Source organism: Sinocyclocheilus rhinocerous, unplaced genomic scaffold, assembly GCF_001515625.1.
Source record: "Sinocyclocheilus rhinocerous isolate Xijiao unplaced genomic scaffold, SAMN03320098_v1.1 scaffold258, whole genome shotgun sequence".
Taxonomy (NCBI): Eukaryota; Metazoa; Chordata; class Actinopteri; order Cypriniformes; family Cyprinidae; genus Sinocyclocheilus; species Sinocyclocheilus rhinocerous.
The window spans coordinates 343,825-366,501 of NW_015634010.1; the positions used below are offsets into that span (position 1 = coordinate 343,825).

The window sequence follows — 22,677 nt, forward strand, 5'->3', positions numbered from 1 at the left end:
TGAACTTTTATTTTTAAGAGTATGGGTAAATGATCTATCACAAAACCATACTAATTGAAAGAAAATAAAACATTATTTTCACATTGTCATCAGCTGACCCAGAGGAAATCTGCAGATGTTTTTCCATTTTCTGTGCTGATTTTGGGGGAAAATTCTGCTGACTGGATTTAAGTCTGGGAGCAGATTCCACATGGCCCTAATCACAAGTTCTTAATAACTAACATGTCCAACTACAATGTCCAAAACTCTCCATTTTTAATGCTGTCTATGATACACATTTGTGAAATATTTCTTTGAAGTATCATGAATTATCAAGCACTTACTCATATTCTTAATCTCACATGTATTGCTTTGTATTCTCTTTCATATTTTGTTGTCAAACACAATGTTTTTTAGTTTTTTCATTAGAATCATTAGAATTTGAGCTAACGTGAGATATATCAAATTCTTATGAATGATAAGAGGCTCAGAGGAAAGCAATGACTAAATGGAGTGGAGGAAGAGCAGGGTGTACTTGATGGGCAGACCAAGTTCTGGTCCTCGGGGTGAAACGGAGAGAACTAGGCGAAAGAGAGAGAACTCTAACAGAGCCCCTTTATGAGTGTCTGACTCTACACTCAAGTTCGAAATTCCACTAAGGTTTGTGGACAGCATGGCAATGAGTTACGATCTCTCTCTATCTCTCTTTCATACACACACATCCACGTAACTCTCAGTGAAGGCTATTTTGGGGCATATCTGCACTCTAGAAACCACTGCATTTTTAGACATAAATCAGTTCCCTGTGGGTTTCTGACAGCCAATGAACACATGCCATCACGCCACATCATGAATAGAGATTATATAGTGGTGATATCGATTAGAGTCGCAAACTAGTTCAGTCTGTATCTATGAAAGAAAAATCATCTCACAGTAAAGCTTCAGTGTACCAGTGCCTGACAGCTTCATCTGGGAAATACTGAAAGAGGGACTATACTGCACACAGAGCTTGGCTTTTACGCACTCTCAACAGTGTTTGCGGTGCGTAGACCCCGTGTGAGTATGTGTGTATGAGAACTATCCCAATGTTGTTTTTGGCTCTACCCGACAGCGTTCCACATACTCATTGATTTTACAATTACTTCTTCTCTAGTGGTTCTGCCAATATTGCCAAATTTATGACTTATTTACTTGCAATACGTCAAAATGCATAAATATATAAGTACTGTAGCTTAATTAGACACATATTACAGACATATCTACTAAATCTCATCTGTTTGGCGATTAACTGAAGATTTATCTGATGATTTGAAACTGGAAGTTTCTATAATATGGCCCTTGATCTGAACAGTTTGCTAATGACCAGACATCAAGAGTCTGTAACAGTAATTACAACTATCCTATCACATTTTCTGCAAATACTCCTATTTTATTGGTGAAGCTTAAAAAAGATCGACTACTCTCTTAAAAATCAAGCACAAACATCATCACACACAAAACGAACCCCACAAACCATGGAATAGTAAACTGGCCAATAAAGAACACACATAAATTGCCATCACTACCACATAGATCACCTGTTAACCCACTTAAAAATGTTGTTAAATCACCTGAGTTTCAACATTACTGTATTGTAAGAAGATTCATGAAGATGATGGAGGATAGAGGTATTATATCAAGCCAGAAATCTACAAAAGAAAAAGAAAAAAATAATGAAAGCCTAAGTAAAGGTGTATATGAACTACGTGAACTATTTTAACTTTGCAAATGTGCATTATTATTACAAGAACTAGAAGGAGATTCATTAAGACCATGGTGTGCACCTTATATTACAAAGTCAGTCATATACAACACAAAAATGTAAAAAAAAAAAAAAAAAAAATGAAAGCCTCAGTACAGTCAGTGAAGTCCATTTTAGCTTTTTTAGCTTAGCCTCAGTGGCCAAGTACAACTGAGGCTAAGAAGCAGAAGGGACCCCAAGAAGCCCTTAGGTCCGGTCCCTGCTCTAAAGCACAGCACCAGCATTTAGAAGAACACACAGTAGAACCCTTACCTCTTTCTCTTCCTTTCCCAAATGGTCCTGTTCTTCAGATCGGACAGGCAGAGGGCTGGTGGGCCTGGCCAATGGCAATGGGTCACTCACGGTGTGTGTGTTTCTGTGTGTGGATGCTTCTGGGTGTGTGTGACGTGTACGTGTACACACACTCCCAGACCTGTGTGCCCTACCTGGCCGTATATGTGAAGGCAAGAAGTGAGACTGAGAAAAGGGAAAAATCGAGTTTTGGTCACATCTACAGCAGCGCCCACCCCATACCACACTGCATCGCACACACACACACACACACACACACACAGAACGGACACACAATTTGCACGCTGACAGACCCCCAACTGCAAAATCCTTTAATCCCTTACAACCATCTTTCTTTTTTGTTTCCTGAAGAGACACATAAGTTATTCAGTCCTAAGTATGAGATATTTGTCTTCCTTTTCCTGAGGTGAACGTGAGGCATACTCTGCTTTCATGTAGGGATCTGCAGGGCCCGGCATACAATGGGCCCTCTGTGAGGCTCCTCTGTTGTGCAATGCTGAGAGGTAGAAAAGGCCTCCATTCTGCTCTGCACCACGACTTGGTGCTAAAACCCTGCTCAGTAACTCTGTGCAGAGATACACTGCAGAAAACCTTCTAACCTATCAGGAAGGGCCGTACAAGTGCCTGCTTAATGTTCGGTGGGATGTTTTTACAGGCCTCAGACTATTTTTCCATACTAATTCTCTTTCTCTGCGACTCGGTAATCATATTTTTGCTGAGTCACATGAAATAAAAATCCAGCATTAGTTATGTTATGGACTGGGACTGTTGAGCAATTCAGATTTTTAATAACATCTGACACATACTGCATTTTGTTTCAGTCTCACTGACATGTTTAAGTGTCACTCAGAGTCTTGCTGACATGTTTAACCACTAATCTCACTTTGTTTGATTATATTTTGATTATGACATTTATGGGTGTGAAAACATATGTATTTAATGTGCTACTATCTGCCATCTTCAATTTTATATATATATATAGTTGAGCTTTAAGGGACACCAAATACACCAACAATTTCCTTAGCTGGACTATGCATTGTATCAATATCCATGCAAACCCACTGGATAGTGCCAAGGAAATTCATTTACTTGCACGATCAATTTAAGCTGCACAGCCCTGCACTGTGTGGTGGAGGATTTAATGTAACACAGTCAGTTATGTCTAAAGTCAGCGTAACAGATGCAACCAAAAATATATGCATTGGGCCTTGCAGAATAAATGAAGCGATTGTTTCACCTGATACCCAGGTACTGTACACAAACTGTTGCTCTTTCTCTCTGTCAGATGTGTATAAATATTTAAAAGTCAGTGTTCTGTAGAGTGTTCTGTTGCACACTTTTGTCTTGTTTTAAAAGGTTTTTTTTGTAACCACAGAGCTCTTGGACCATAAAGATATGCTTGGTACAGTATTTCCCATACACCACATTCTAATGAGAAGTTTTGCAATACATCTAAAAATCTTAAACAAACCGCCTTAATAGATGGGAATTGCTTTTACTGAAACTGAATGTTTAGCAAAAGCTACAACTGAGTGCAAGTTAAAATAAATCACGAGTCTAATCACATGTTACATTATTGTAGAATAGTACATTGCTTGTGGATTATATTTTCCTTTAAAAAGAGGATACCTGACTGGCTGCTTGATATATATAATGACAAATCAATCAGTGACAATGCAGAGACAATGCTGGACTACTGAAACCAGCTTAATCAGGAACATCAAACAAACGTTAATCTTATTTTATATTTTCCCTCTGACAGTGTTCTCACAGTTCGTGACATTAATCTCACATTATTATTTTTTTCTGCAAAGAAGGTAGAAGTGATAAATATGAAAAAAATAAAAATAATTGTCACATTTGCGCGTTGAAAAAGAATATTCACATTATTTTTTATACTCTAGAGAAAAATACATTTTAAAATCAGCCTAGAAGGTTCATGGGTAGTACCATAATTAAACTGCATTTACATTAATTATTAAAACAGTAAGTCACAGTACATCTTCCTGTCCTAAAGAGGCTGCTTCTTTCAAAATGAATGTCACACTAAATATTGATTGAATATTGAAATACCGATTGTACAAAGATGTAAAGCAATGTTAAAAAGTAGAAATAAACTTATTTTTAAAAAAAATATTAAATGTCAGTACATATCACTCACTATAACAGAGGCAAGAAAAAAATACAAGTTTATCTTCTGTTGGTGCTGTGTGTACTAAAAACAGCCATGCATTCAATAAAATCTAATAAACCACCCTATGTACTAAGTTCACTAGTAAGTAAGTTCACTACAATTTGGCTCCATAATCAGACCACAACTCTTCTGTCCAAAAACACCCCAGAATGGTGTGGTGAGGTAAAACAGTTTTTGAGTAATGATACACCTACTGAGATGGATTTGTTTGCAATAAAATAGTTTCTGCACAGGATGGGGAAATTACATTTCTTGCAAATGAGGACAATTGTTTTGGAGCTCTCTTCATTATACAGAACATTTAACAGATAATGGTGTTTCCCACAAAGCAGGTCTGTTAGTTTTCCATATGTATGAAATTAAGAAAGGCACAGTGGTTTTACAATATAGCCACGAGAAACCATCTATAAATGCAAATATGAACCAGTTTTACTGATCTCTACCACGCTGAAAAGACCAGAATAGGAGAACACCTGAATATATCATATTTTGGATACTGGTATCTTCACCAGCCTTCTTAACTAGCTTATTTAACAGGGCTTTCTTGGTCAAAAGCTTTATCACTAGACTAGACCAGCATAAGTCAATCTGGACCAGCATGAAAATGTATTCTAGTCTCAGCTGGTCTTTTCAGCAGTGTACAGTTTTCAATATTTATTTTCTAACTTTGCAAATAGATAGTCCTCTTTTTTTTAGACCCTTTAAAGTTTTAGTTTCCATACATTTTCAGGTCTGAAGGGGGAAGTCGTGGCCTAATGGTTAGAGAGTCGGACTCATAACCCAAAGGTTGTGGGTTGGTAAATGAAATGGACAGAAGTATCAAGATGGTGTGGCATCTTTATATGACAATAGCCCTGAGGAGACGGAAACACATCATCAGCTCTCGTGGAATAGGGGGTTTGATCTCATTACCATCAAGGCGAAGGTAATGGAGACGTGGACCCTTCTCATCAAGATAATCATCGAGCGCACCAGGTGGACAGATGTCAGAGCTATTCACACCTATGGAAATTACAGAAAAAATACACATCTTACTGATAAAGTCACAGACATGCAGACATAAAACAATTAGGGTGCATCCAAAGTCTAAAGTATACTTCGGCTGTTCCGTGCACACGCCATAATTTTTGTAATCAGGAGGATCTGCAGACAGCTGTGCACACTGTCTGGACATGGACATGAAAATGAAGTATACCTGGGCCTTGGGGAGGCTTCCTTGCTTCCGGTCAGCCAATAACTTAACAAGTGGTGTTTTGATTATGAAGGAACTTCTTAAGGAAACTAGTTTCAGACAGGTTTCCAAAGGCACCGTAAAGTCTTTAGAGCTTTAGAGATAATCAAGCAAGTATTGACTTCATTGCTTATTTAATGGCAGAAATTCATATGCTTTGGATACAACCATAGTGTGACCTTTGTCCAGAAAAGAGCAACAGTATGAACGGAGATACTTTTGAGACCTGTTTACCAAATGATTTTGCAAAAAATACAAAGGAAGTCAACATGTACAACATACAACAGGGCATGTTCAGAACTTTGGTTGTGGACTTACTCTTGATCTTATTGTGATCCAAATGCAGGTGCTCCAAGCCAGAAGAGATAACGGGTATCTCTGTGAGCTGGTTATGAGAAAGCTGTAGATCCAGGATGCTGGAAAGATTAAACACATTTTTTGGGATACCTCCATTAGCCAGCTTATTGCGGTTCAGCCTGAGAGACACCACTTTGGGAAGACCCTTGAAGTACTCAGCCAGAATCTTTTCAATATTGTTGCTGTCCAAAAAGATCTGTGTGGTTGTGGGTGGTAGGCCAAGGGGCATGGTATTTAGCTGATTCTTTGCTAAATTGATCTGGATCAAGTTGTTGAGGCCTTTCAGACTGACCTCAGTAACTGCATCATCCTGTAGCTTGTTGCCTTGCAGATCCAGCAAGGTGAGACGGTCCATCCCAGAGAAGACACCGGGTGGGATTCTTGAGATTCTGTTTCGGGAGAGCCGTAACTGCTCTAATTTAGCAGGCAGAGGAGATGGAATGGAAGTCAGCAAATTGTCTTCCATGTAAAGGTGTACAAGGTTGGATATAGCCTTTATAGCATCTGCCTCCAGGCCTTCACTTGTGATTTTGTTGCGGTTAAGGTTGATCCACCTTAGTTGTGTGGCATTGCGCAGAGCGTCAGCCGACAGGACATCAATCAGGTTGTTCTGGAGGTACAGGTACCAGGTGTAGGGTGGGATGTCAGGTATGCGTTTCAGACCCTTGTTGTCACAGTAAACAGCGTTTGGGAAACTTGGAGGGCAGTGGCACTCTTTAGGACATGCCTGTATCTGAGAGATAAGGTGTTCATATGTGATTTCTTCAGAGCGGATTTGGCTGGCCAAAAGTAGGGCCACAAATGCAACCATGAGCCACTCCATGGTTAGGATTAACCTGACAAAATGATAGAGACAGAGAAGAAGAAACAAACAAACAAAAGCTGTTAACAATATTGAAACCATTTAACAATAAAATTAGAGAATTAATTTTGGTTCCAAACAAGCCTGTCACGCAAGTTCACTGGGCTCGTTACAAAAACTTATGGGCTTCTCCCTTCAGTAAGTTGGCCCCCCTTGTCGCAGGGCCTGGAACAATGTTTGTCCCCCATACTAAGAATAGCCATAGGTCCACCCTACATTACCCCAGGTTCTCTCTAAGTGGATAAACTCATTGACAAAAAATGAGGAACATCCTCTAGTTAAGATTATCATTCCCTGTGTCTTCATCTTCTAAGTAGCAATCCTCTTAAACTCAGAATATGCTGCCAGGTCAACCTTGATTGGCTTAAGCCTGGCATAGTGCTACTCATCTCCATTCAGAAGACAGTCACAAAGAAGACAGTCTCTGGCAAACATAAGGGTTCAGGTATGTCCTATTTCTGAATACACAAGGTATACCAAACATGGCATGGTTTTTAACAAAACCTGGCCCTCATGTTGCAATATGAAAACCTACATACTAGGCATCCATTGACTGATTTCAGAGAGGCTGATTCGGTTTGTTTTTTTCCCCATTTCAAATAGACTTAGCTCTTTCCACACCTTCAAAACACATCTTTACACATTCCTATCTGTCAAATGCAAGTTTGAGCTTTGTCAAGTGTGTATGCAAGAAATAATATGTTAACATATTCATAGCTGAGCTTTCTCTCTCATCTGGTTCAAATTTTTGGTCCTGAGCTGAGCTCCAAGTGACTGTCGGGAGATAATTTTCTACGAGCAGCACTCTCACACTAAACCAGAGGGAAGCCCTGAATACACAGTGATCAGACCAGCTTCACCTGTAAAGGTCTTTCAAAGCAAGAAAAAACTTTTTAAATCATGACCTCCATACTGGCTTTGCAGAGCCAGTTCTGTGGACAACTGCATCAAAAAACAGTTGAAAACTTTAGTGCCATAAATGAAATCTCATCACTGTGCACTTCTGTGTTAAATCCAAGATAAAATAAAGCCATGAAGATTAAAACAGAAAAAAGTGACTCATAGCTCACAGTATGCAGTTCTGGAGGGCAAAGGCTTTCTATTGGTATGGAAGAAGTGGACACTGTCTTTGCCAAGATATTTTAACTGTACATTACCATTGCAAATTTTTAAATGCTAGAATCTTACCTTTGTCTTCTTGGGGCTCTTCTACTGTATCTCTTGCTGTGGGTACAGATGCCTCAACTCTGAGCTACTTTGCCCTCTCCTGCCCCTATTTGTAGTGTCAATGGCATCCCATGATTCCTTCACAGATGGACAAAACCTTAGCCAATCATAGCTTGTCGAGATCAAGAGTCATAATCCTGTGAGGATGGACAGTGCTTAAACCAGCGTGTTGGTCAAAAGAAGACATGGGCCTTGGCCCAGTTATAATTAGGCTAATACAGGCCTATATGAGTCTTCATCCTTTTCTTCATCGCCCCTCAAAACAACACCTATCTCCTGTCTTTCGAGTAAACAAATGTCTCGATCAGACCACTGAGTTGATGAATCTGAGTCTATCTATCTATCTATCTATCTATCTTTGCACATCCTTGTTAAGGACTCCCAGTTTGACTGGTAAATGCTTTATTTTTGGAGATACTTGCAGTTGCAAAATGAGTAATGAGAAAAGTCTGCACATTTGTTATGTAATGTGCACAATCGCCAAAATGTGTGTGCTGAAATTTCTGTCCCCACGGGAGCACTAGTTTGGATTTAGAGGCTGATTTGTAGTTGGCATAGGTAGCCACATATGGTGTCATTGTTTGACTGCCAAGCAATGATCTTGTTGTGTCATTACTTGCTCTCAATTCCGCTGACGATAACAACTACTTACTCTGTCTTTGTAATAACCTGCAATGGGCTCCTCCAGTCGAAATCTACGGCCATTAGTAATCCAGTCTATTATCCAGCATCTCGTGTCAAGGATGGTGTTGCTCTACGTTAGAACCAGTGGTCTAAAGGGCAAAGAGTACACACACCAACCTAATCCAATTACAGAATTCAAAACCTATTATTCACAGGAACCTAAAAGAGCTCTAAACACTGAATACATCTGTGTCGAGGTCTACAACACTAAATCGGCAACTAAGAGCATTAGGCTGTGAAATACAGGACATGACGAGGTGATTCTCAGTGCAGGTTTAAGCCTATTAAAATACTCTGTATCTTGGATATCTGTTTATTCCAATGATGGCATCAATACACTCAGACAAACTGTGCAATATTTATATCCATCGAATACATCATGCCAACAGGGAAAATATCAAAGACTTGCTACTCTATAAATCTCTGAGACCAAGATCACACTACAAGACTAAACCTTATCCCCATATTGTGTTTACAACTAGTCTGCGACAAAAATCCCAGATCATAGCAGGTGCCAGCTTTTCTAATGTCCACACCTGTGAGACTAGACATGGCTTACAGATGTCAGACTGGATTTCTAGTCACCCAGTCTTCAGGTAGATGGACTGTCCTAACTTGCATAAGAGCATCAAGTCAGGGATTAAATAATCACATTGATTGCGTATGATTAGAACAGTCCAAACTGCTCAGTGATAAGTGCTAATGCTAACTGTTAAATATTTGAGGGTATCTTCAAGACGCCTTACAAGGCACCTAAACTTTTTGAACTCTGAGACTGGTAAACAATATTTGATATATATGTTCTTTGCGGTTAATTAATATCTTTAATAATAAACTATTTAATTTACCAGCATCTTTGAAGGGAGATTAACAGAAGTTGATCATTAAAATGAACTGGAACATGGATAAAATCCATGACTGAGAAAAAAAAACTATGACTGAGAAATGACAGCATAGTCAAGACAACTGCTGAACATTTATGCTTCAACTAAAAGAAAACACATGCTCTCAAAGAGATTTAATTTCCTGTTTGGGGCAGTTATGTTAATTACACACGGTTCCACATTTGGCTCTAGCTCTGTGGCTAGTGTGCCGTCCAAATGTCCACTGTCCAATTTCACATCTTTATGCTTCTAAGAAACTTGATTTGAAATTTTCAGTATTGTCTAATTGTTTTAGCCAACATAAAAAAACTGCATAAGTACTATATTCAGTAGAATTTATATTTAGAACATCAGTTAATGCTAGCTTTACAAAAAGATAAACTAATTAAAGTTGAAATAATTAATTGCACATATTATAACACCCCTCCTCCACTGCTTACACAAGCAAAATCTAAGACTTTCCTTTAAAAACAAACTGTCCTGGTACCATGGTACAGGTGTAATATGATCATACCATAGTATTTTAATCTATACCATGGTATTTCAAAAATACCATGTGCTATCATGCTATCATGGTGCTATCATGGTAAATGTCTAACACTATGTTACTTTTTTGCCACTTTTGTGTTGTATCACTGTAATCACTTTTGTGTTGAATTTCAATGTAAGTAACTAGATGCCAGAACATACATAATACATATGCATTTCAAGTTCATGATCCTGTAGCTGGCTATTACGTTTCAATAATGTTTTTCCCCCAATTACAATTAAAATCCGAAATTCATTATCTTATACGAAGACATGCAGCAGAAGTACATAAAAAATGTTTGAAAGTGTAAGGAAAATATAAGGAAGTGGTGTTTAAAATATCTCAATACTCAACTACAGAAAAACCATGAACCCCCTACACCCACCACCTCCCTATTGCGTCACCACCACATAAAGTACCAAAAAAACAAAACAAAAAAAACAACAACATGAAAACATTACCTGCTCATCTCAGTCATAGAGCTGATTTTGGTTTGTGCAGGTGGAGGCAAAGTGTCTGGTTCTACTTTTGGGGTTGCAGTCAATCTCTTTCCCGCGTGCTCTCCTCTCCAGTTTGAGTCCAGTCTGCAGTTTCTCCAACTTTCTTTCTGGCCCAGACATGCATCAGAAGACACAGCCTTATTAGATTACTATTGTTAGTGATGTTACTTCCCCAAGGCCAAACCTTTGACATCAGCTGGTGAGCATGAATAAGGGTGTGTGTAAAAGTTTGAAAGATATGCGTGCATTTGTCTTTCCACAAACATGCACTGGTTACTTATTGCTAGCACAGCACTTTTTTCTCTTTTCTTACTCTTTTCTTTGTGCAGTGTGGGTCTGTGGAGCCTTGGGAGGTGGGGGCTCCTGTCAAAAATGACACCCTCCAAACAGTTGTAGGTGGCTTTGAGACATTTAACCTTTATTTTCAATGGACACAACTTTGAGGGATCTTTTACACCCCATTAAACTAGGCCGCCCTGTGACAATGCACTTCATCTGGCTGTCATTTTGCACTTATGGAGACTTGTGAAAAGTAGAATTAAGCTAGAATGCAAAAACTGTTGAAAGGTACAGTGATATTAGAGAGTTAATCCTGCACTCTTACCATATCCCAGCAGGTTTCTCTCTCTCTACGAGTTGCGCATAGCTTCCCAATGAATGAAAAGGCAGTGAATAGTAACCAGGCGACATCTGTTTCAACATCTGGATCCTGTTGTAGAAATTTCAAGATGGAGAAGAGGAAAGTGGGATATAGAAGGTCTTTGATTTGGGTAGGACACTGATTAAAGCCCACTGCACAATTGAAAAAGAGCAAATCTCTGTCCTGTTGAAAGGATTCTACTGTCTGGAATAAAAGTAGATTCATGATTTCTGTTCTTAAGTATTTGGAACTATCAAATCTCACACAATCTCACTTGTACAAAGCACACAGGCCCTGTCAGATCTCCAGATGTTTAGCCATGCCCAAAGAGGTCCACAAAAGAAGTGTTTACGCTGACATTGTCTTATCTAATTCATGAACTAATCATTCATGAACCGGTTCACAAAACCAGTCTGGTGTGCATTTCCCAAAAGCCAATATGGTCACAAGTTCCGTCATTACCAATAGAGTTCCAATGGAACTTGCGGCCATTGATAGCTAATGATGCTTTTGGTAAACGCACCCCTGAATGATTCAGTGACAAACTGGATTGATCAGGGTCTGGATCTCATGACGTAAAATAACCTCCAAAACATTTCTCACTTCTTTACTTTACACTTTATACTTTACAGATAGTATGCAACTTCCAACATTCTTGTGTAGTCACGATTAACATAGAAGAAGAAAAAATTATGACAGAACTTTGGTTCTACCAATTGGTTGTTGATTGGAGTTGCAGATCTATTGAGTGGCAGATCTGAATGAGTGCTTGCAGTCGATTGTAAAAAAATATGTGGGGTTTTAGCAGACTAAAAGATTGGAGAATTCTGAGAAAAGTTTGTCATTTCACTCAAACATGACAAATTATGACATTTTAAATAAAAAACGGTTACATGGATGAATTGTTCACATTGAGAACATTAAGATGAATTTAGATAGGGTGAACTTCCATTTCATGTAGACTTCAAAGACAAATTCCCAACTCTCTGTGCAGAGCCACGCAAATCAAGTTTATAATGCTCTGACAACAATATCACATATATCAAATAAACTGATTTTATCGCCTCAGGGGACCTTTGCAAGCCTCTTTTGTGTTTTCACATAGCATAACAGTGCAGCACAACAGTCATTATTCTAAACAACAACTGGAAACTCTTTCAAGAGATCAGCTGTAGGAGGATGAGCTAAAAAACATCACAATGGTCTCTTTTCCTTAACAAGTCTCTCCAGTGTCTAGCAGACACTGAGTAACAGACTGTGGTTTTCTAGCAAGACCTCAATTGCACACAAAACATATGACATGGCAATATGAAATTTTCATCGTTTTTGCAGTGGCACAGCAACATTACAGTATCCTAGCAATGCACTTTAGTTAGGTTATGAAATTATTCACTTGGAAATGAAGATTTCATCATGTTGTTTTTCAAATGACCCTCTTACTTCCATGAAACACAAAACAAATCAATGGAAACTCACCATGTTTTTTTTTTTTTTTACCTTGTGACTTGGTGGAAAATGGTGGACTTCTCTAACTCTGCCCCTTCTTTAAAATCGACTGCAAGTATTCAGATCTGCCTTTATCCAATCAACAATCGATGGATTTTACCAAGACCTTCAACAATCTGTTGCTACTTCTGTTACATCATGACTTTAACAGGATTGTCACACTGTTTTCATCCATACAGTGAATTGGAGGGACCAGGGTCTGCCAAGGTCCAGAAAGGACAAAAAAGCTCAACAAAAGAATTACAAGAGTAGCTAATGCAACGCATAAGCACTGATTTTTCATACTATGTTATACTGTAAATGAGCTACTTTTGTGCTCCACGGAATAAACTCATATGGGCTTTGAAGAGACAGAACATCAACATCTAGAACAATAAAAGTGATCAAATGTTTGTGTGTGTGTGTGTGTGTGTGTGTGTGTGTTTGGTCCTGCAAATCAGCTTGTGGTGAACTTAAATGCTCAGGCTGCTATAAAGTGGTAAAGATATTTCAAACGAAAAGCCAGAACTGCCTATCCATCATCTGTTTCTAACACATGGACAAAATAATTCCCACAGTGTCTCTCTGTATAACTATCACATGGTCACCCCAGACCCTCCATTCCTCTGGAATGCTGGGTTGTCTGCCTGCAACACTACTGTTTTCAAATAAAACACTAATTTTTAGTGCTAGCTCAGACTTGTGCAGAAAGATCTGTAGTTATGTTAAATGCAACTTTTGAAGTGCCCGTCATGAAGGTGTGATCTGGGATAGAGATGGGAGCAGATGGTTGGAGGAGGTAAAGGGAAAAAATGTACCAACTGTTGGGCTATTTTATGATTGTATTTTATGAAGCTATGTCCTGAGCTGAGGAAGGGAATGAATGTTTACAGCTACCTCAAATACTGGCCCAGCGTCTGAATATATGTGAATATATGAATATGTGAACATCCCAGCTACACGCTATGCAAAAGCAGTATGCCAAATGGGAAGGATGTCAGACTGCTTAGTATTCAGGATACAGTTAATCAAACCCGGATGACCTTCTGTATCCGCCAACCTACTGAGCTTCTGAAATGTGCAGCCAGTGGACACTTTGCTGTCACACAAGGCCAAAAGTTGAATTAAAAATGGAGTAGCACTGCAAAATGAGCGGCTCTTTTTAAGTTTAAGTGTTATAACTACCAAGAAATTTCCAATTGTTCTGCAGGGCTGAACTGTACTTGTTTAACACTTAAGTAAATCTTTTTGTGCTTTTTGCTAGTAGGGCTACATCACATGACAAGTACATATGGTCAGAGGACAATGTCAACATGGCAGATGTAGTTGGCCATGTAGCATTTATTCTACAAACCTGCATACTCCATCTAGTTTGTCATCAAATTCAGTACATAGTCTGAGAGTTTGTAAATTTGATCGCAGACTGGGATTTATTGTTAAAGTTTCTTCAATAATCCTTACTATAGCTCTTAACATTGCTTTGATATGTTCTTACCTTTGACAGTGATATTAAGTTAAATAACACCCTATACAAGCTCTTCCATACAAAAGCCTTTTCATCTTACAATCACTATATTTAAATCCATAGTCTGTACTTCAGCTAGAGACATCAAGAAAACAGGTTTCCTACAGGAAGCAGTTCTGTCATCATGGCTCTGCTTCAAATAGGGCAAAACTCATAGAATTTTGTCCATCCATGAGTTTGGCTGAAAGGCCAGAAAGGAGGAATATGGAGAACAGATTCATTCCAGAAGTTTCTTTTCATCCCAAACAGCAGAACTCAGAAATGGAAATCCACATGAGTCAAGCTGGAAGATCAACAACCAAGACGAAAATAATAAAACATGGAGTAGCTCGCCTGTCTGTAAAGGGAGCCATTTTTTACTGTCAGTGTAGTCAAGATTGATGACCTTATGTTTATGAATCATAAGATCGTAAAGACTTTACGACTTCTAATATCTACTGAAGATTTCCTGCGACGATGCTTCGTAGAATTTCCATGATAAAATAGAGAGGCAATTATTAATATTTAACAGATTATTTTGGCTAAATGTATTATATTATTTGAATAATGTGTATAATGTTGATATATTAATTTCTACATGTGACCTCATTATTAGGACTGATGCCATCAGTATCCCTCCACACATGTAAGAAATCTGGTTTATTAAAATAAAGTCGAACAAACTGCTTTGGTATTTTTAAAAAACAAAATAAAACAACAAATCAGGGAAATTACAACTTTTACAACAAGTCTGCCGAAGTTACTGTAATCTTGTGGTTCAATGATTTGACTAACATTGTGATGATGTGAAATGGTGTATTGAATACATCAAAAAAATTAAATGTTGTTTACCATAGAATTGAAAACAATTGTTGTTACAAAATTAGATGAACTGCATGCAGATAAAATATGGTATAAATGTTGGCAGAGTTCAGAAATTCAAGCTGATACCAATTTCCTTCAACATTGCAGCACATTTAGCAATTTTATATACAATTAGATGGTTATTATCCATAAATTGTACTCTAAACAATATAATTTCCTTACCGGCAGGCTCATTAGTAACATGATTACAATTTTGAATGATTAAGGTATTTAACATGCGGAAATATTAAAATAGATGACATATAGTGCAACTTTTTATGGAGTGCACACTGGGCTATTCACAATTTGCACAAATATGTCTTTCTTTAGATGGGAATATCTTGTCTAATTCGACTACTACTCTTCATACAGTACCATACAAGACTGATATTTTATGTGCCAGATTTTCAAGATCCCAGACTACTGCTGCCCATTTTTCATACAGATGTGTTCATCAACATTTTAGAGAGAAAATATTGTCGTCAACGTGCATGTAAACAGATGTGGTTGCCAGAATCATGAATAAAGACGTGCAGATGTCAATCAGAGTGTCTAATAGGAGCAATAGCCTTAATGTGTTTGATAAACTACTGGCGAGATGTGACTTTAATCAAAGATGATCTCTGAGGCCTGGCGTAGGCAGTTAGCTGTGTCATCTGGCATACTGCTGTGTTTGATGTTGTTTCCATCCAAGCGTAGGGTCCTCAGTTGAGAGTAGTTGACCGGGGAGCTGAACTTGCAGATATTTGTCAGGTCAAACTCTAAAGAAGCTATTAATACAACATTTTGGCACTGAAATTCCACAGTTAAATAATAATAAACAAAAAGCCTTTAGATTTACTTAGCAGTTAGCTAAACCTCAGCAAATTCACTTTATATATATATATATATATATATATATATATACATATATATATGAGCTGAACTTGCAGATATTTGTCAGGTCAAACTCTAAAGAAACAGAAGTCGAAATGGAGTAAAAACCATGCTAAATCTGTAGCGTAAACAGATGGAATCGGAGTAAGACTTACTGTTTATCTCGTTGACTTGCAGGTACAGATGCTCAAGTGATTCGTTGATCTCCGGGATGCTCTTCAGCTTGTTAAAAGACAGGTCGAGCTCAAGGAGAGAAGACACGTTGAACACACCTGCAGGGATTCCAGAGTCCACCAGCTTGTTGTGAGAGACACGCAGGTACTGCAGGGCCGGCAGCTTGGCCAGGTAGCCATTAGGAATGCTGTCTATTTCGTTATTGTCGGCGTAGAGCATCAAAAGCGAAGGTGGAACTCCCGAGGGAAGTTTCTTGAGCTTGTTCTCGCTCACGTCCAGCAGAACGAGGGACTTCAGGCTTTTGAAGGCACCTGTGATGCTCTCGGTGGTCAACTTGTTCTTGGACAGGTGGAGGGTGGTCAGGTTTTCCATCCCAGACAAGGTGCTAGCAGGGAACGAGCTCAGCTGGTTGCTGATCAACTTCAACTCATCCAGAGACTTCGAAAGAGGACCAGGGGGTTTGGTCAGCTTATTATAACTGAAGAGGAGCTTCTCCAGTTTGCTCAGTTTATCAATGGTACCGGCTTGTATCTTGTCGCTGGCGATGTTGTTGTTGTCGAGAACGAGCCAGCGAAGGTCGGTGGCGTTATCGAACACGCCAGCCTTGATCTCCTCAATATGGTTGTTCTGTAGGTAGAGGTATTTGATGCCACTCGGCACGATAGGGATGAACTTCAAGTTGCGCTCGTTGCAGTACATGGCTGTGGGGAAGGTGTGGGGACATTCGCACTCCTGGGCACAAGTGGGAGATGATAGTACCTCCAATGGTGCGGAGGGGACGTAGTGTTCGTCATAGTAATCGTATTGACCCAAACTCTGACATAGCAGTTCAGCCAACAGGAAGAAGCTAAGAGCAAACATGACTGTACAACTTAGTCCAATCGAACCTGGAGAAGAGAAGAGAAGAGAAGAGAAGAGAAGAGCGGTTTACATGGTTACATAAGAGGCAATATTAAAATGTGGGAAAAAAATGTTTAAGAATAACAGAACTTTCTATGGTGAACCTCAGACATAAACAAAACCCAGAGACATTCTTCTAATGGAAACTGATGACTTCATCCTCAAGAATGCAAATAGGCCCATTCCTCACTTTGTAAATTAGACCCACATTACTTATGTGCAGACCAAGTTCATCTCAAGTTACATTAACCTTACCTCATTCCTATATCTCACTTTGTCTTTGCATGCTATGCCGAAGAATTATTGAATGGCAATGATAGAACTTGAGAAGAATAATGCAAGAGTACTTTTATAATATTGACTAATCAATTAATGTTTCATGAAAGTTAAAAGAAAAGAAGAATAAATTAGTTCAGGTGTCATGCATGGAATTTTGCAACTGTACTTGTGTATAACAATTCATGTAAAATGCCAAATTAAATCCAGTACTGCATAATCTCTCTCTGTTCATGCACAATTAAAAAATTAATGCATGCATAATTCTATCAGCTCATGCATTTTCAATAATTAATAAATTATTTAAAATATATATATATTTATAACAACTTAACACCGTGTTTTGAATGAAATGCGTGCATGGAAGCTTCTCAAACATTACCAAGCTGAATATCTGCAATATGATCATACTTTTTCTTCAGTACACCCCAAAAATCTGCCAAGCAGATTTCTGATAATCTCATCCAGACAGAACAAAAGTGAGCATGAGCTTTCTACTCATAACCGCAGATTCTAGATATCCTTACCTTCCTGCTTCTCTCTCTGTGCACGACTTCAGGTAGAGTTGTGTGCGGCCCGAGGACTCTGGAGAGAAAGAGTAAGGGAGGGAGAAAGCAGAGAATGAGAGAGTAAGTGAGAAAAGAGAGGGAGAGAGAGAGAGACACTCAAGCCAAACCTTAGTCGCCCAAGATTGATAGAAAACAGCAGTTAGGCTGTTCTAGTGTGTAGATGTCAGCAGTTGTTCACTGAGAAACATATGGATTCTATCAAGGTTCAGGTGTAGCAAAGCAGTTTGGTACATGTAGTTCTTCAGGGAACACAGAAAGGAATAAAGACTAACTGGGGAGGGTTTGCAAAATATATATACCTGTATAGTCACCACACACACGCACATTTTTCCATCCCATCCTTTCCAAACAATCCCTCAAAATAATTCAACAATTGTGTGTGAGACACAAATAAGCCTACAAACACCTCCACTGTCGGCTCCATCATAGCCAATGCTATAAGCATTTCTCATTTTAAAAAAATGTTCTTAACAAAACAAAGGTTAATGAAACTATTTGGAAAATCATCTATACAAAAAATAAATAAATAAATAAAAAATTGGCTACTTGCGATGGCAGCTGCCTGCTATTAGACTACTGGGCTGTAAAAAAGACTTGGAAAAACTGACCAAATAAGAGGGTAGTGGGCCAAACCAGACTTACATAACCGTGTTGTCTATCTGAACAGAGAGTGTATCCAATTCTTAACAGCTGGTAGATTGTATATCATCAAACAGTGTGCCATCTTTTAATCTTAAGCCTCATAAAATCCAGACGGCTTCTGTCTGGCTGTGGTCATAGGTTTGTGTGATGGGAAGCTCGCACACGGTGGTGGGCTGTATGTCATGAGGGACCTAGGAAAGATGGTGCTGATTGCAGGTCAGTTTAGTTTTAATAGCACACATTGGCTCTTAGGAATGCAGTAAAGCCAGAAAAGCAGATGAGAGGTCGGTTCTGTAAACGTCATGCGTATCAGAGGAGCTGAGATTATGTATTGTCTTGGATTACTACTGCAAACTCAAAAAAGAATATGAAGATAAAATCTGCACACCAAATGTAAAAAATAAATAAAACAAAATAATTCATATAAAATAATTAAAACAGAATATAAAATAGTGAAATAAATCACAATAACAACAAGATTGTAAACTGATGTATATGGTCATCATTTACATTTAAAAAAAAATATTTTAAGATTTTATTTACTTATTATATTTTATTATTATACTTAGTAAATGACGATAAGATATTAGGGTTACTGAGTGCGTTGATTCAAAACAAAGTTTACATTAAATTCAATTAAAATAAATTTTAAAAATCATGTACGTAAGGTCAGTGTAATGTGGTGTTTGGGTTTTGTCTTGTTCATGTTTCCATGTCTTTTATTTTGTAATTGTTTTATGCTGTTTGTGTCATGCTTCCCTTGCCCTCATGTATCTCAGCCTTGTGTATGTGTCATGTTCTGATTGGTTGTCCAAGTCATGTGTCTTGTTTCCCATTGGTTTGTTCTTGTCATGTGACCTTCTTGTTTCCTATAAGTAGCCATCATGTTGCCATTGTCTGTCGTCGTGTATTGAATGTATTTATCCCGCTGTTGGTGAGTCTAGTCTGTTCAGTTATCATCATTTAAATATCAGGTTCACTGAGAGTGTTGATTCAAAACAAAGCATAAATAAAATAAAATAATAAATATAAATAAATAAATCATGTTGGGTCAATGATCATCATTTTACTTAAAAGATGTCAGGCCAGCATGTTAGTCAGGCTAATTACAGTGCTGATTTAAAACGAAGTATAAATAAAAGAAAACTAAATAAAAATTTTAAAAAATCATTAAGAAATAAAAAATTTAATTATTAGGAAATAAAATCATTCCAAAAATTAAATAATAATAAATTTAAACAAATAAATCATTTAAACATATCATCATGTTGCTAAAAAAATGTCCCAACAGATTCAAGAGACTAAGAGTCAGATTCAAACACTAGTTATATACTTGTGCACCACGGCGTGTTATAGCGCTATGTGCGCTAACTGCTAGGCCACAGATCTGATGGCGTTGGGTGGTCTTAAATTGTTCTGGATCAATCTGACTGCTGCAGTGCTCATACCTGTCCCATATCAACAGCAGTACAGCACTATGACCTTAACACCCATTCCTCATCTGTCACGTCCCCTGCAGGTCACCCCTCTACTCACTCCACTCATCTGTCAGGCCTGTAGGGCGAGCACATGGTTCTGAGCTCATGTTTGGACTTTATGGATGAAGTTATGCAGCAGGAGCAGGTCAGGGTAAACCTGTGCAGCTGTACCTGATGCAAGTATGTGAGGTTTGCAGTTGCACTCAAACCATGTAAAAATGGTACAGCTGTGGGCTGATTGAAAAAATCAGCTGCAGAAGCACTTTTTTTTTTGGGGGGTATTTCAAACACACCCCTAGACATAGTTATGTGGCAGGTCATTTATTACACTTTACATGCTCACTTAACTGGTGGTAATTAGCTTCGTTTGAAGTACAAAACTCTTATTTTAGTATCATTGAGATACAATTATATCGTTTTTTATTAATATTCTGAATTAGTTTTTATTTGATATTTTCTGTTTTCATTTTAATTTTAGTTAAAGTTTTAGTAATTTTGGTAAAAGTACACTCTAAAAAATGCTGGGTTAAATATAACCCAGCGCTGGGTTAAAAAGGGACAAACCCAGCTATTGGGTTGTTTTGACCCAGCGGTTGGGTTGTTTTGAACCCAACCGCTGGGTCAAAACAACCCATTTTTTTTAGAGTGTATTTATTTTATTTATTTGTTTATTTATTAATTTTGTCTATATAGTTTTTATCAATTTTTATTTCAGGGTTAGATTGAGTTATTTAGTTCATCAAGCTGAAAATGAAACTAACTGAAAATGATAAATGTTGCCTTTTTAGAAAAATATAATATATATATTTAAATATATTTTATTTCAGTTTAAGTTTAGTTTTATTTCGAGTTGTTATGGTTTTAGTTTTAGTTAATAACCCTGCAATACACTTTAAAAATATTGGTTATTTTAAAAGGAAAAGACTGTAAAAATGACAAACCTATTGTAAACCTATTTTACTGTAAAATACAAAAAATAATCCATGTGTTTTGTAAAGCAAAAAGAATGAAAATTGCCTAATCATTTATGGGGACAAGGTAATTTCCAGAACGATCATATTTGTTCGGATTATATTTTTATTATTGAAAGTAACTTTTTTCTTAATTTTATTAATGTACATCTGAGTGTGTTATGTTATACTATAACATACTATAATTAAATGAAATACACAGTTATGCACTGTAAAATATACAGTGACCAACCTATAACATGGTCACTATTTTTATTTATTTATTTATTGAGTACAATTCTGGCAGCTGCAGTTTTGTTGTTGTTGTTGACCATAAATGTATTCATTTGACCATAAAGCCGGTGTCTTCTCAAGCCTGATTATTACCAGCCCAACTTGAGTAATGATGTTATTAAGTATTTTGTAAGAGTATTCTGTTGTCCAGCTGTGTTCTCACTGTCTTTCCTGTCTGGACATTGACACACACGGAAAATGAAAGCCTCAGCATCCTGAAGATCACTGGAAAGATTCTCAACACCAGTTCCATGAAAAGGTCCAGCATTTACCAACTTTGGTGTGTTTACGGAGAGATCTGTCTCCTTGAGGATTTCTGTTGAGTATCATGTCCTCTTTTCATCTCACCTTCATTAGTTTAGTGGGTAAATTCCCTCTGTCTTCAAAACTACGCACAGGAAAGTCCACAACTGCGTCTGTGTCTTGGTTTCTGACAACACCAGACATTTCCAGTCAAGTTTCGTAATTTCCAACCATTTTTCCTGGCCTGGATGTTTTTGAGACAGACAAATTTGTTTGTAGACAAGGATAATACTCTAATCCAACCAAGTAAATTGAAACATGTTTTATGAATATATCAAAAAGCTGATTCTTCTGATCTTGTCAACAGCTGTATAATGTTTCCTCTCCTTATAGCTTAAGCTGCTATTTCTACCTGATCTGACACTTAAAAATGACCTTTACTTGCAAATCCCAATGTTGTCCGGTTGCTTCAGTCATACTAACATTTTTATCCTTGAATAAAATGAGTTTCATCTTGTTTTCAAGCTAAGTCATGATACTCATTTAATTATATTGAGAAATACCTCATATGGTTCCCATTACAATGCATGACTTTGTCAACAATAAACTGATTTAGCCACACACAATTTACATTGGTTTTTAAGAATGCAGAGAGAGCTGACAAACGAAAAATGCTACAAAACTTTTCAGTGTGGCTTAAGTTTACAGTGAAACACAAAGCTGCAAAACAGTGAGCTCACAAACCTTGGTCAACCAGTAAAAGTCAGTCAGCTTCATTAACTTATGAAAAATGATTGGTGTTACTCTATCTTTGAGATGATGCTTAATGAATCATGGCTATCTAACACTTGAGTCACAATCAGCACTTGACCCTAGCTATATTGAATATTCACTATATATTTGTCATGAATTTGCTGGCAAAAACAACATTGTGTATCTAGCTTGTGTATCTAAGACTTTAGAGTTGATACATTCCATCCATTTAAATGAATCAGTTCAAACTATGAATTTCATATAAATCAGCTATGATAGAATTCAGAATCAGTTATTTTTGACTAATCTGATGATTTTGTCTAGTGTGAATGTTAAAAGAGAAAAAAAAAACACTTTAGAGTTGATACATTCCATCAATTTCCATGAATCAGTTCAAACTATGAATTTCACATAAATCAATTCAAAACTCTGAAAAAAGTTATATATATATATATATATATATATATATATAATGTCTGAAAAATGAAAA

At 37.6% G+C, this 22,677-nt stretch overlaps 2 protein-coding genes across 3 annotated transcripts; both read right to left on the minus strand.

Annotated features, from left to right (window-relative positions):
• Positions 1-5,066: 5,066 nt before the first annotated feature.
• LOC107744893 (keratocan-like) lies at positions 5,067-10,627 on the minus strand. Of its 2 annotated transcripts, none has more exons than XM_016558706.1 (3): positions 10,501-10,627; positions 5,815-6,689; positions 5,067-5,267 (listed from the first exon to the last, which is right to left on the minus strand). In XM_016558706.1, exons 1-3 carry the CDS (start codon positions 10,515-10,517, stop codon positions 5,104-5,106), a joined length of 1,056 nt encoding a protein of 351 aa, XP_016414192.1. In that variant the 5' UTR covers positions 10,518-10,627; the 3' UTR covers positions 5,067-5,103. The 2 variants fall into 2 exon arrangements, with proteins under 2 accessions (XP_016414192.1, XP_016414193.1); XM_016558707.1 differs by lacking the exon at positions 10,501-10,627 and adding an exon at positions 7,904-7,971.
• Positions 10,628-15,127: 4,500 nt separating this feature from the next.
• Positions 15,128-18,071, minus strand: LOC107744894 (lumican-like). The gene is made up of 4 exons (XM_016558708.1): positions 17,935-18,071; positions 17,786-17,843; positions 16,064-16,969; positions 15,128-15,793 (listed from the first exon to the last, which is right to left on the minus strand). The coding sequence occupies exons 3-4, from the start codon at positions 16,941-16,943 to the stop codon at positions 15,639-15,641; spliced, it is 1,035 nt and encodes a 344-aa protein (XP_016414194.1). The 5' UTR covers positions 16,944-16,969; positions 17,786-17,843; positions 17,935-18,071; the 3' UTR covers positions 15,128-15,638.
• Positions 18,072-22,677: the final 4,606 nt, after the last annotated feature.

What these genes read in the sequence shown, in the direction of transcription:
- LOC107744893 (XM_016558706.1), bottom strand. An exon ending in GGATCACAATAAGATCAAGA is followed by an intron (nt 5,268 to 5,814) that starts GTAAGTCCACAA and finishes TAATTTCCATAG; the next exon opens with GTGTGAATAGCTCTGACATC.
- LOC107744894 (XM_016558708.1), bottom strand. Translation starts at nt 16,943, where the DNA reads ATGTTTGCTCTTAGCTTCTTCCTGTTGGCTGAACTGCTATGTCAGAGT. An exon ending in GCAAGTCAACGAGATAAACA is followed by an intron (nt 15,794 to 16,063) that starts GTAAGTCTTACT and finishes TAGCTTCTTTAG; the next exon opens with AGTTTGACCTGACAAATATC.